The sequence below is a fragment of the Myzus persicae genome, unplaced genomic scaffold (assembly GCF_001856785.1).
Source record: "Myzus persicae strain clone G006 unplaced genomic scaffold, MPER_G0061.0, whole genome shotgun sequence".
Taxonomy (NCBI): Eukaryota; Metazoa; Arthropoda; class Insecta; order Hemiptera; family Aphididae; genus Myzus; species Myzus persicae.
In genome coordinates this window covers 552,734-564,955 of record NW_019100470.1, presented here as the reverse complement: position 1 = coordinate 564,955, position 12,222 = coordinate 552,734, and the positions used below count along the sequence as shown (strand labels likewise).

The 12,222-nt window shown below is 30.5% G+C and overlaps 1 protein-coding gene across 8 annotated transcripts; it reads right to left on the bottom strand.

Moving 5' to 3' along the window:
* Nucleotides 1–1,329: 1,329 nt before the first annotated feature.
* On the bottom strand, nucleotides 1,330–11,422 carry LOC111042584 (zinc finger CCCH domain-containing protein 4). Of its 8 annotated transcripts, none has more exons than XM_022327236.1 (15): nucleotides 11,276–11,422; nucleotides 6,627–6,807; nucleotides 6,261–6,491; nucleotides 6,042–6,177; nucleotides 5,366–5,565; nucleotides 5,073–5,294; nucleotides 4,918–4,977; nucleotides 4,344–4,497; nucleotides 4,199–4,277; nucleotides 3,636–3,889; nucleotides 3,381–3,484; nucleotides 3,039–3,206; nucleotides 2,716–2,888; nucleotides 2,432–2,651; nucleotides 1,330–2,367 (listed from the first exon to the last, which is right to left on the bottom strand). In XM_022327236.1, exons 1-15 carry the CDS (start codon nucleotides 11,326–11,328, stop codon nucleotides 1,981–1,983), a joined length of 2,622 nt encoding a protein of 873 aa, XP_022182928.1. In that variant the 5' UTR covers nucleotides 11,329–11,422; the 3' UTR covers nucleotides 1,330–1,980. The 8 variants fall into 8 exon arrangements, with proteins under 8 accessions (XP_022182928.1, XP_022182941.1, XP_022182935.1 ...); XM_022327249.1 differs by having other exon boundaries at nucleotides 2,731–2,888; nucleotides 11,276–11,421; XM_022327243.1 differs by having other exon boundaries at nucleotides 10,986–11,402.
* Between the last annotated feature and the right edge of the window lie 800 nt (nucleotides 11,423–12,222).

Here is a 12,222-nt window from a genome sequence, read left to right as displayed (position 1 = left end):
CATTTCATATTTTCTTTATAAAAATAATCAATAGGTTAGGTCACCGCTTATTGGACTCACTTTGGGACCTGACCATTTGAGTCCATTAACCGAATGAGTCAATAAGGCAAATGGCCCAAAAAAAAAAAAAAAAATTAAAAATCCTTACATTTAAAAACTTATTTAACCAAAAAATATTTTTTGAGATTCAAGGTATGTATGTATAAAAATAAAAATATAGCTATACGCAATTAAAATTAAAATAATATGTAATATAATAATGTTTGTAAAATCGAATTAATTTTTCGATAAAAATCCATCTAGGGTTGATTGGATTTTCCCTTCTTCGGCCAACTTCATAATCATATCTTCGTAGGATTTATGTTGCTCGAATACGTCAAAATCGCCTCTTTGCTGAATCCCTCTACATAAAATTTGAAGCGCGATATACCGGTACCGACTTATTTCGAATTTATAACACGTTTGTTTCCTATGTACATATTTTATTTATTTATCTAATTTTAAAATGACCCTATTAATCGGTGTGTGAGTGTGTGTCGATTTTTTTGCTGTGTGTTAGTATATGTGCAAATCGAGACCAGCCGTTTTGAGTCTAATAGGCGAATGAGTCAATTAACCGCGAGTCCAATAAGAGGCGACCACTGTAATATTAAAAGCCATTTAAGCAGATTGTCTGAGGAAAAAAAAATTTGGTTTTGACGTTTTAGTGTAGCTCAGTTTACAGGCAAATTACCTTCTTTGCTGGTGTACTTCACTTTGTGAATGAATTCTACCTAGAATATATAATATATCTGCGTGTGCAGTACCTTGCATATTTTTAAACTTCAAACTACTCTCTAGATACCTCTAATAGCAACTTCTGAAATTGTCGTAAAAATCAGTTAAACAAATTTTAGTATATTATAAGGCATAAGCTACAACCATATATTTAAATATGTACAGTCTATTGTATAGAATAAAATAAATAAATTTCTTTTATTTCTCTTACAAACATCAACCCTAAATTAAAACAAAAAATATTCGATTTTCGTGGGCATGCATTTACAGATGTTAGTGTACTATAACACCCACATACCCAAAACCCAATACTCGTTGACTGTCATATTTCAAACTATCTTTTGTAGAAAATATTAAAATCCTTGTTGATACTAAATTAAATATTACCTATTGGCCATTACCCACTGACGGCGCACCACTCAAAGACAACTGAAACCACTTCTAGATTACCCGCTTTGCCATGCCACTGTTAAATACAAAAATACTGAATGATAAAAATTGTCAATTAAATAATCAGTTGTAAATACCAACAGTCATAAATAAACAAAAATGTTTTTGTATACAATATCATAAATATAATGTATTAATACTTTTAGTCACCGTGTACAACAGATAAACAGGTATCGCATTATGTATAATGAAGCAAATATTTCACAAATAGATAACAATATTAAAGCTACATAACTCAAAATATACATAACAGTATTTGTGTATTTTAGTTAAACTAATTTTGTAATACTCAACTATGGTATAACAATGATAAAATAAAGCACTCGGGTACATAAAAAAAATATTATTTCATAACTTACAAAATATGACCATATTTTAACTTATAAAATAAATCACCTATATCTATATTAAAAACTAATGTAGTACTGTCCTTTATATAGAAACTAATGATCGCTTAAAATAACTAATTAGACATTTTCACTAAGTTTAAAATGTTTAAATCTTAGTTGTCTATTACATTTCACTTAATTTTCCTTGCAATAGTCTTAATAACAAAAGTACTAAGATTTCAACTACAAAAAACAAATCAGTCATTGTTATCAAATTATTTACTAATAAGTAATAAGTAATTGTATAAGTGTACATTACATTATACAACATAAATACATTACATTTAAATTTTTTGAACAATAAGTCCAAGCATAGATAATTTTAGAAGAATTAAGTTAAAGAATTATTAAATAAATATAAAAATTAAAAATAATTTATATTATTTATTCTTTGGTCCACGTCAAAACGATGCCTTTGTCTAGGATCTCCAGGAACCATTGGTTTCCTGCGTGGATCATTTGGTACCGCCATCATTTGTGGACACATTATAGGTGGGGGCATATGCCTCATATCACTATCCATAGGGCGTGGTTGAATTGGATTTGGTGTTGGTAGAAGTGGAGCTCGAATAGCTGATGCACAGGTGTTAACATCTTGTTGTGGTTTTCTAGGATCTCGGGTAGCACTTTTTTGAGGCGCCACTGCTGGTCTAACAGTAACTGCACTAACAGTTGTAGGGACATTTTGAGTAAACATTGGATCCCTTGCTGCTGTTATACTTCGTCTAAGTCGTGGATCGTCAATTCCCATCTATATAAAATGTATAAGCTTGATCAAAATATAGTTCAATTGAAATAATATTAATATTATCTACCGTAGGTGGAATTTTAGAGTAGTCGGGTACAGATACTTGGGTTGGTGACATATGATATTTCATTGGCGGATGACTATCAAGAGACGCATCTATCTCTGTAGCTGCTGCAACAGGAAATTGAAATGGCAGTTGTCTTAAATCTACATCTGTTTTTCCAAATTCTGCTGCACAACTATCACTAGCAGTAGGGCTAGCAGGAGATTCTTCAATAATACTTTTTCTACAATCACAACATTATTGTATTAAATACAGAAAAGTAAATATTATTTGTTGATTAAAATTACGTGATGTGAACATACTGTTCTTGAATAGTTTCTTCAAAGTTATAAGGCTGTTCCAATGCTGGTAAATGAAATGGAGAAGGTTGATCTCCTGTAGTTGATTTATCGACAGATGCTTTGATGGTATTGAGTAGTTTAGCCATATCATCACTTATAGTAATTTTATCAAGATTAACCTGTTCAAATATAAATTATAAAAACATTTAATATCACAATAATTCATAAATTTAATATTGCATTTAAAGAAACTAATAGTTGCACAAAAATTAAAATTAAAAATTAATAATAGTTATTTAGAAAACTGTTTTAAATAACGGATACCATACTTGTTCAACTTTTGATGAGTTCGACTTAGATGAAATATTTGTTGGAGATAATTCTTTTTCTTCAATTGGAAAATTATTTATGGCAGTAGAAACTGAATGCTCTGAAACATCACTTGAATACTGCTCCTCTTGACTATAATGATCTTCACTTATATCTGTTTCATTGTACTATAAAAAAAATTGTAATCAAAAATTAACTCAGTTTTAATATTATATAGATATATATTATTTTTATTATTAAATCAACTATTTGTGTGCTGTTTAACTTTAAGCATAATTAATCTAAGAAACGGAACACATACAAATGTGTATTTATGTTTAAGAATCAATTTTTAAACTTACATATTTTTGATGGACTTGAATTCGTTTTAAAAGCTCTTTCTGTTTTTTTGGTAACAATTGATCTTTTACATCATTTTGGAATTTTTCTTCATCAATAACAAGATCTATAACAAATTTTAAAAAACAAATCATAAAACCATACAATTTTTACTCTTATTTAATATTATAAAAACATAGGTACACGTTTATTTATCAAAAAAATATTAAATATTATGTATACTTAGTAATAATACATTATTTTACATTTTGACTTACCATTAAATTCGTCGTCATCGCTTAGATCATCTAATAAAGGATGATCATTGTTCTGCATGGACAAATCTTCTTTGCGTTGTCGGTTTTTTTCTATCCTTTTTTCTTCGTGTCTTTCTTCTCTTTGTTTCTTTCTAATTTCCTTTTCTTGTTTTTGTCTCTCTTTGCTATCTTTGTGTTTTTGATATTTCCTAGGTTTATACATTGAATGATTATTTTGAAGCGTATTTGGTACTTGTTCAGTTTCGTTAATTTCACTAAAATCACAAATTATAATTTTATATTACAAATTGAGTAACTACAAGACAAACAATAATACAAACTTTATAAAGGTTTTGTGTACTATCTCTCTAACTGTATAATTTTAATTTAAAGTTATTTTGAATTGATTATCAATGTGAAAAAAAAAATATTGCATTTGATTAATTAACATAATTAGCGTAATGTAGTAACAGGGGGTGAGAACCAAGGCAATTTTGCATATCCTACTAATTATTGGCTGCACCAATGATTGATACTTTGACATCTACCACCTTCCAAAATGATTAATTTTAAATAATACTTACAAAGTGTCATCAACCATAGGCTCGTCTCGTGAAGGTGATGGCATTGGTGTACTACTGTTATTGTTGTTATTATTAGCTTCTAGAAGAAAAATTTAATGGTTTTCATACATATTTAATAACCACATAAAAAATAATTGTAAATTACCTTGATCTTCATCTGAGTTTTTCTCAGTGCTTTTTAATTCAGGAGGTACAGGTATTTGCATTTCCAACAATGATGGAATTTTACTCTTATCATTTTTGGATACAAAATTAGTTTCTGTAGAGGGTGGTGGTTTTGGTTCCTCTTCAAAATTGTTCTGAAAAATAAAATATTAGTTATATTTGCTTATGAAGAATAAAACATGAACAATTGTTATGAGTATGTCAGCGTACTATTTGTTTTCTCACTCTGACCCACGTACAGTAACATAGCCAATTTACGTTCAGCAGAATCAATTCTGTGTCACCAAGTTAGCTATTTTATGGTATTTAAATTGTTATTTAACTTATGAATACTTATGAATTTTATACAAATTAAAATATAATGACACAAATAATGTTCTTAGCTAAGTATGGAAATTCACTCCAATATTGGAAAAGTGACAACACATGATTGGTACTACTAATCATGAATTTGCTATGTTGTGCATGGGTCAGAGAGAAAACAAATGATGAGCTGACATTTTTAATTAGTCAAATAAAATATAAATCTAAAATTGTTTATAAAATAAAAGTACCTTAAAATCTTGATTTTCATTTTCAAACTCTGGTGGATCGTACCTTAATTTTCCAAAAGACTAAAATACAAATACATATTAATAAGTATTATTGTTGTTGTGTAATTCATTAGGTTAGGAATATGAAAACAATGTAATTGATTGTTACACGTTACCTTCAGTAATTTTTTTTTTTGATCTTCGTCGAGCTTGGCATGGCTAAACCGACAATTTACACCTGAATAACATTTCATGCCAGTATGATAATATTTGCAAGGAAACTCGCTATGCATAAATGTACACCGATCCTCTTTACTACAACAATCCATTAAATAAAACTTGCACAATTCCATTTTGCGACCGTTCGGTTGTTGATGAGAATACGTACAATTATTTTCCTGTAAAATAAAGTATTAACAGTAAAATAAAAAAATTCATAATTTGAATGTATAATTCTAACAAATTTTACCTTAAGACATTTTCCTTGAAGAAAATATTGACAAACTTTTTCTTCGTCTTCAGATCGTTTGTTTTTCATGGCTGGACCACCAATCATTCGTCGTTTCATAGGCATACCTCTATTGCGTCTATCCATATCGCTACCACCACCACGTCTTCCTCTTCCTCTACGGCCAAAGTTATTTGATGGGCGAAATTCTTCTTCATTTTCTATTAAAATATTTTAATTTTCTATTATATGATATAACAACTATATGTTACAACTATTTTAAGGCAACTCAACTTTTAAATACGTGATACTAGTTTAAAAAATGTAAAATTTTATCCTGAAGTTAACAATACATTTGTTGGAAATACTTTTTTGAAATAATTAGTTAAAATAGCAATTTCTTATAAATTATTCAAATATTTGTAAATGGTAAACAGTTTTATTTTATTGTTAATAAACTTAGATCTATATTGTAATTGCATTGTTTGTAAATTTTTTTAAGTTAACACATATACTTTAAAAACTTGCACATTAACTTAAATTGATTTTAATATGATAGATACTTAAAATTACAACATAATTACTATTAAAAAAATATATAAAACTTATAAATTATAAAAATTAAATACATTTGAGTATTCTAATACAATTAAACTAAAATATTATTGAAATATAAGATTAAACAAAAAAAATTTACCAAATTCTTGAGGAAATGACTCAAAGTTTGATATGTCGGGACTATTGGTTCCTCTTACATATGGCATTTCTTCATCATTACCAGACTCAACTGGTTCTATTGGGGAATCATTATTTTTTCTTCTATTAAATAAACCCTATGAGATACAAGAAAATAATAATTTACAATGCATATAGAATAAAAATCAAATTTGATGCAATTATCAACACAATTGCTTACATTTTGATTATTTCTCAACATGGGTTGTTCTTTTTCATCATTCTGATCAAATCTACGTCTTTTACGTCTAGGTCTATCATCATCCATTTGATAGCCAACATCTCGTTTCATTATGGCCCCTTTACTTCTAGGAAACCTATCCCTAGGTCTACTGTTATTAAATCCGGAAAAATTTTTATGTAAAGGAGAGTGTAACATTTGTTGATGAGATGACTGTTGAGGTCTTTGTTCCTAATAACAAATACCAAAAAAATTATATTATTAAGTATGATAAATTATAGTTTCATTTTTATTTTAAAAACTACCAATGAAGAAAAAGGTAAAAAAAAAAATTATTATAGTTTATCTTATTGCTTTGTTATTTACCATTTCCCATGGAGGTTCAAAATCTTTTTCTTTCGCACCTTCTCCAAGACGATTTTCTTTAGATACTTTAGGCTCTGTATTTTGTTCAGTTGATTCACCCATCTCAGTATCATCTTCTTCATCAAAAATCTCTCCATCCTCAAGGTCTTCATCAACCTCATTTTCGCAACTATTACCATTACTAAAACAATTAAAATTACATTTCATAAACTTATCTATTAAATGTAATTACATATTTTATTTTTATTTAACATAAATATAATCAAACAATTTAAAGCAGTATCAGGAACATATGTATTGAGCAAAAAATATTTGTATATTAAATGCACCTGCAACTGAAGACATATAATATAAATGGACCTAAACACAGAAAAATGTATTGCTTTTATTCATTTAACGTTATTTAATAATTTATTTATTATTGTTTTATAAACATGTAACTAGAATTATAAATTTAAATAGGTTTACTTTATACAGTATAATTATTACTATATAGATAGATTACAAGTCAATTATCTTCTTTAAAATTATACTTCCATAAATTCTAAGAATTAAATGAAGATATTAGTTTGCCAAAGTATCTACTAGGTCCTAAGAAATTAAGTCAGTTTTGGTAAAATCTAAATTGTTGGTTGGTTAAAATAATATACTATAAAGGCGAATATAATAAATACATTAGAAGGAAAATAAGAAAAATGAATAGCTCTTTAACTTCGAGTTAATATTGACAATACTCTATAAATATACTTTGGAAAATCACTGGAGTTATTTTTAATACAAGTTTCGTTGTACTATTTAAAGTACTTATTTAATTAATAATACGAGATACCTACACGGTTTAAATAATTCAATGTTACTGTTAAAATTTCAATAATAATAAATGAGATTTAAAATGATTTTTGTCGTACATGCCGATAACAAATTGAAGTATGCGTACACTGAAGAATGAAAATATTCGTAAAAATTAAATATTTTTATTACTAAGATAATTTAAATTATTTTTTAGAAAATAAAACTATGAAATAAACAATAGGATATTTTGATCGATGTTTGAATTATCTATGGAAAATTACGCGTAACGAAGTAGAGAATATATCTATATCGGTTATCGGATAGCACTTGACAGTTTGACATTATACAATTATATTTGCAATAGGTTTAGCATTTTCGAATATGTTCCACACGCAAAATAAAAACGATAATGTATAGATCCATAATTGATAATTACACAAATCGGTTGGAATACAATCGAATAACTGGTACTAAAAAAATGCTATTGACATTGGGTGAGCGTTTATCTTATGTATTCTTACTCGTGCAAAATTTTTTCCATTTTAAGATTCTGCCGATCAATGATTAAAATCTAACAATTTAAATTGTTTTTAAATAAATGATTTAATTTAGTAAACATACTGCATTTGGGTCGATGTTTTTAACATTTTAAGTTTAAACACTAGTGTTATGACAATATAATATAAGATTATGCATAGCCAATATATATTATATAGTATAGGTACAAAAACAAAACAAAACTATTGAAATTTAAATAGACATTGGTAAAAAGGAGATATTTACGGTATGTGGTAAGCATTCAATTTTTCAATCTTATTGAAGTACAACGAAAAACAATTATATAGATAAATTGATATAGCATGAAATAAACAGCATGATTTGTGTATTTATAATGTACCAAAAGAAAACATTCAAAATAATATAATTTTTAAAAGGCACCACCTACCAATGTGGAACACTCTGAGGAATCATTGTACGTGTTAATAAATAATAACCCTAATATTATAGTCTTAAACTAATACAATAATAGGTAGATAAAACATAATTAATAGTAATATTTTTTTTACGAAAATGTAATGATATTAATACGCAATGTTAGCTAAATCATAGACCAGTTTTGATAGATTTTAATACCTACTGCATAATACTGAAAATCACGATTTAATGACCGACGCAGGTCCAACAAAATGGCAACAACGCAATATTATATTATGTGCAGCGTGCACTGAATAATCCATTTAATTGACTTCTGAAGTTCTCACATTTTGACGCATTATACAAAATACTATGCTCAATGCACTTTACACTTTGACCAAACATAATATTATATTGTTTACGTAGGCAGAGTTTAGCAATAAAAAGCGTACGCAGGGAATTTCAAGAAATTAAAGAACAGCTATATAGTCCTAGTTTCGACTTCGACAACGACTTCAATGAAAAATATGATTTCGATGAAATGGAAAACAGAATTTACCAAAAAGTTGACGGTACGATAAAAAAAGTCAAGATCATAATATACAGATTAAAGAGTAAAAATGTAACACTACTGCATTGAAATACTATCTAAGATACTATTTTCGAGAATTTAATGTGTGAACTACCTACTACAAAACTATGATAAAAAAAATTAAGAGTTCAAATTAAAATATATTATATAAGATAATATAATTATGTACTTTCGAAACGAAACAGGAGATGATCACCTGATCGAATGTAGGACACGGTGAGTCATTAACTACACCTTAGTCACATGCATCGATTTCCTATTAATAAAAAAAACAAATAGTATTCTAGCGACATACATAAATCAATTAAGGTTTGGTGAAAATAGATACTATAAAAAAAAAAAACAATATGAAATACCTAAGTCCGGCCGAAAGTAATATCAAATAATCTGATAATCGCAAATATTGAGTACCTGCAGGTTACCTATATTATTTATGCAACTTAAATTATATGGATTTATTAACATTGTACTATTATTATTATAATTATGATGATTATAATACTATACTGATACCTTAGAACAATTTGTTGGTCTAGTACCATGGTGTGTATATCTAATAATTAAATATGATGTGATTCAATTATTATATATTATTGTAATGGGATCTCGGATGCATTGCATTATTACGATGTACAACACAAAACCGTCATTGTTATTATTTGACAACAACAACAACAACAACAACTACAACAACAATAATAGAACCGGCGATTGCTGCGATTGGTGTGGTTTGTCGGTAACAAAATTAACGAAAAGAAAAATATCTCGATGTATTTTAATGTGATCGTGTTACGACTTGCGAATAATCAATTGATTTACATTATATCACGTATGACCACAATATTATTATGAGCGTATACGGACATAATGCATTATTGTATTATGGTAAAAATGAAGTGAATGGGAGAGAGTACGCGAAATGAATATCGCGCGATGATGTCTGTCGTGGACACGGCTCGGGCAGCACAGTACGCGGCGGCCCGACGATATCGGCGCGCAATAGATCTTCGAGCGAACGGGGATCGACCGGATCGGGGCTGGGGGAGGGGGCCCGGTTGGCGCGAGCCGGAGACGAAAATTATTGTCATTATTTTTACGGTAGGGGCGTCGCGCCGGTGGCGTAGGAGCAGCAGCTGTCTGTCGCGGTCTGACCGGCGAAGAAAGAGGGTACCTCCATGTTGCGCAACATATATGGTACGCGGTACAATTGTATACGGCGTGTCGGCGCGACAGACAGAAAATTGCGATCATCATTACAAAAATAATAATAATAGTAATAAAAGTAATAATAGTAATAATATTAGTATTAACGTTGAATTAATAGCATAGAAGTAGTATTATATAGAATATTATTATTTAGAAAGGTACGCGAGAAGAACGCGCGCCAGTCGCAAAAGGAAACAAAGCGAAAGAGAGGAGAAACCACGGGGGCCGCGAGACCGAGTGAACGGCTCGGGGTTTTTTTTTTTCAGTGGTGGGGAGGGAGGGGCGCGGTTAGGCGAATTGCACAACACAATGACGATCGCGGATATAATATACACATCATACTATATAGTATATACATATAATATGTATATATATATATATATATTATATATGTATATACGATGTACGTACATGCCGCTAACTCGTACTGAGAAATAAAAACAAGATGGCGGCGTCCAATCGATGCGCATACCGACGGACGCGGAGCCAAAAACTACAGAAATGTATATCGGTTTTTGATTATTTACCTTCGGCCGTTTTTAAAAAGCTTGGAATCGGTTTTCGTTTTCGTCGCGAAACCAATGACAGATCCTTGTCGAAAAAATAAAAAACTTACATGTTTTTACATCGTCATATTATCCAAAACCCAAAAACACATAGGTAGGTACTTAATGTTCCTGATACTGCAGATAAGTAGTTATAGGTACTGCATTTACGATAACCGAGAATGCGAAGCTCATTATAAATAAATTATTATTAATGTAAATAATATATATGTATGTATATGTAAAAAAAATCGTTTCCCCTGATTAAAGGGCGCATCTTATTGACTTTTTTTTCATTGATTACTGCACCTTTCATCGAGTAAATTTGGCCCGTCAATATTGGTGACAAGGGCCATTTTATTGGAGGCTGTTTCGTCGCTTTCTTTGAGGACAGATTACCAAATGTACGTCATATATTCGGTTCGACAAAAAAAAAAATCTTCTCAAACGTAATTACGAAAATTTAACACTTTGTACACTTAAGTTAAATAATTTATATTTATATTTATGTTTTTGGACTTATGGATACTTAGATGATTATTTATTATAATGTTTTAATATAATATCGTTTCTACTACTTATTATTTAGTACTGTTTACTATTTAAATGCAGGCATCTTGAACATTCGACAATACAATCGATGCACAAACATTGGGCTGAGTTCCGACTTTTACGCGGCTTCACTTAAAATGTCGGTCGGTGCTCGGTCGGTCTGTCCTTGGTAGCCGCGGAATGCTGCGTTCACCACCGCGCGCGCACACAACGCCAGCGGACGACGGCGGCGGCGGCGGCGTCGTTCCCGTCTAGACCGGCGGGGCGGGGAGGTACAACAGCGAGAACGGCCCGACGGGTCCCCTCTCTGTTCCGCCGCCAGTAACTAGCGGTGGGAACGATCGTGTCGCGGACCCCGCAGCGACGTTGCCAAGTTTGCGGGTCACGCGCCGGAACTGCTCTGCGTTGACGTGTCTGCTAGATAGCGTCCCATGCGCAGACTTGGGAACGAAAATTTTGTCTTCTGGACGCCATGACCCGCGACCGAAAACCGATTATGATTTATGGTAGACATTATTATAATATGTAGAAAGAAAAAATCGAATCGAAAACTTCCGACTACTGGGACATTGATAGGTACTATTTTGTATTTATTTCCAAATCCCGAGTGCAGACCCGCTGAATTCGGAAAACTCCGTCGATGCTAATATGCTACCACTGATCTAGTTCTGATCGTTTTTCGATTATGCGAATCGAATCTAAATAAGATATCAGATTTATGACAGTATTTGTGGTCGAAACCGATGACATTTGTTTAAAGCTGTTCACGTTAATTATTACTTAATTGAGAAAGACCCCAACCCTAGGACCCGCCCTCTCTGTGCTCTTTTAACGTGGCGATAACACGGTACTTATTATAGTTTTTACTTCGCAAAATTCCAACTCTAAGATAATATAAACTCGATATTCCGATAAATCGTTTATCGCCAAATCAGTTAACGATAACTCGGATTTACAATACGCATAGTGTGACAATAAGTAACTACATATTTTC

What these genes read in the sequence shown, in the direction of transcription:
- LOC111042584 (XM_022327236.1), bottom strand. Translation starts at nt 11,328, where the DNA reads ATGTTTGTGCATCGATTGTATTGTCGAATGTTCAAGATGCCTGCATTT. An exon ending in ATGAAAATCAAGATTTTAAG is followed by an intron (nt 4,498 to 4,917) that starts GTACTTTTATTT and finishes TTTATTTTTCAG; the next exon opens with AACAATTTTGAAGAGGAACC. An exon ending in CCTATGGTTGATGACACTTT is followed by an intron (nt 3,890 to 4,198) that starts GTAAGTATTATT and finishes TTGTGATTTTAG; the next exon opens with TGAAATTAACGAAACTGAAC.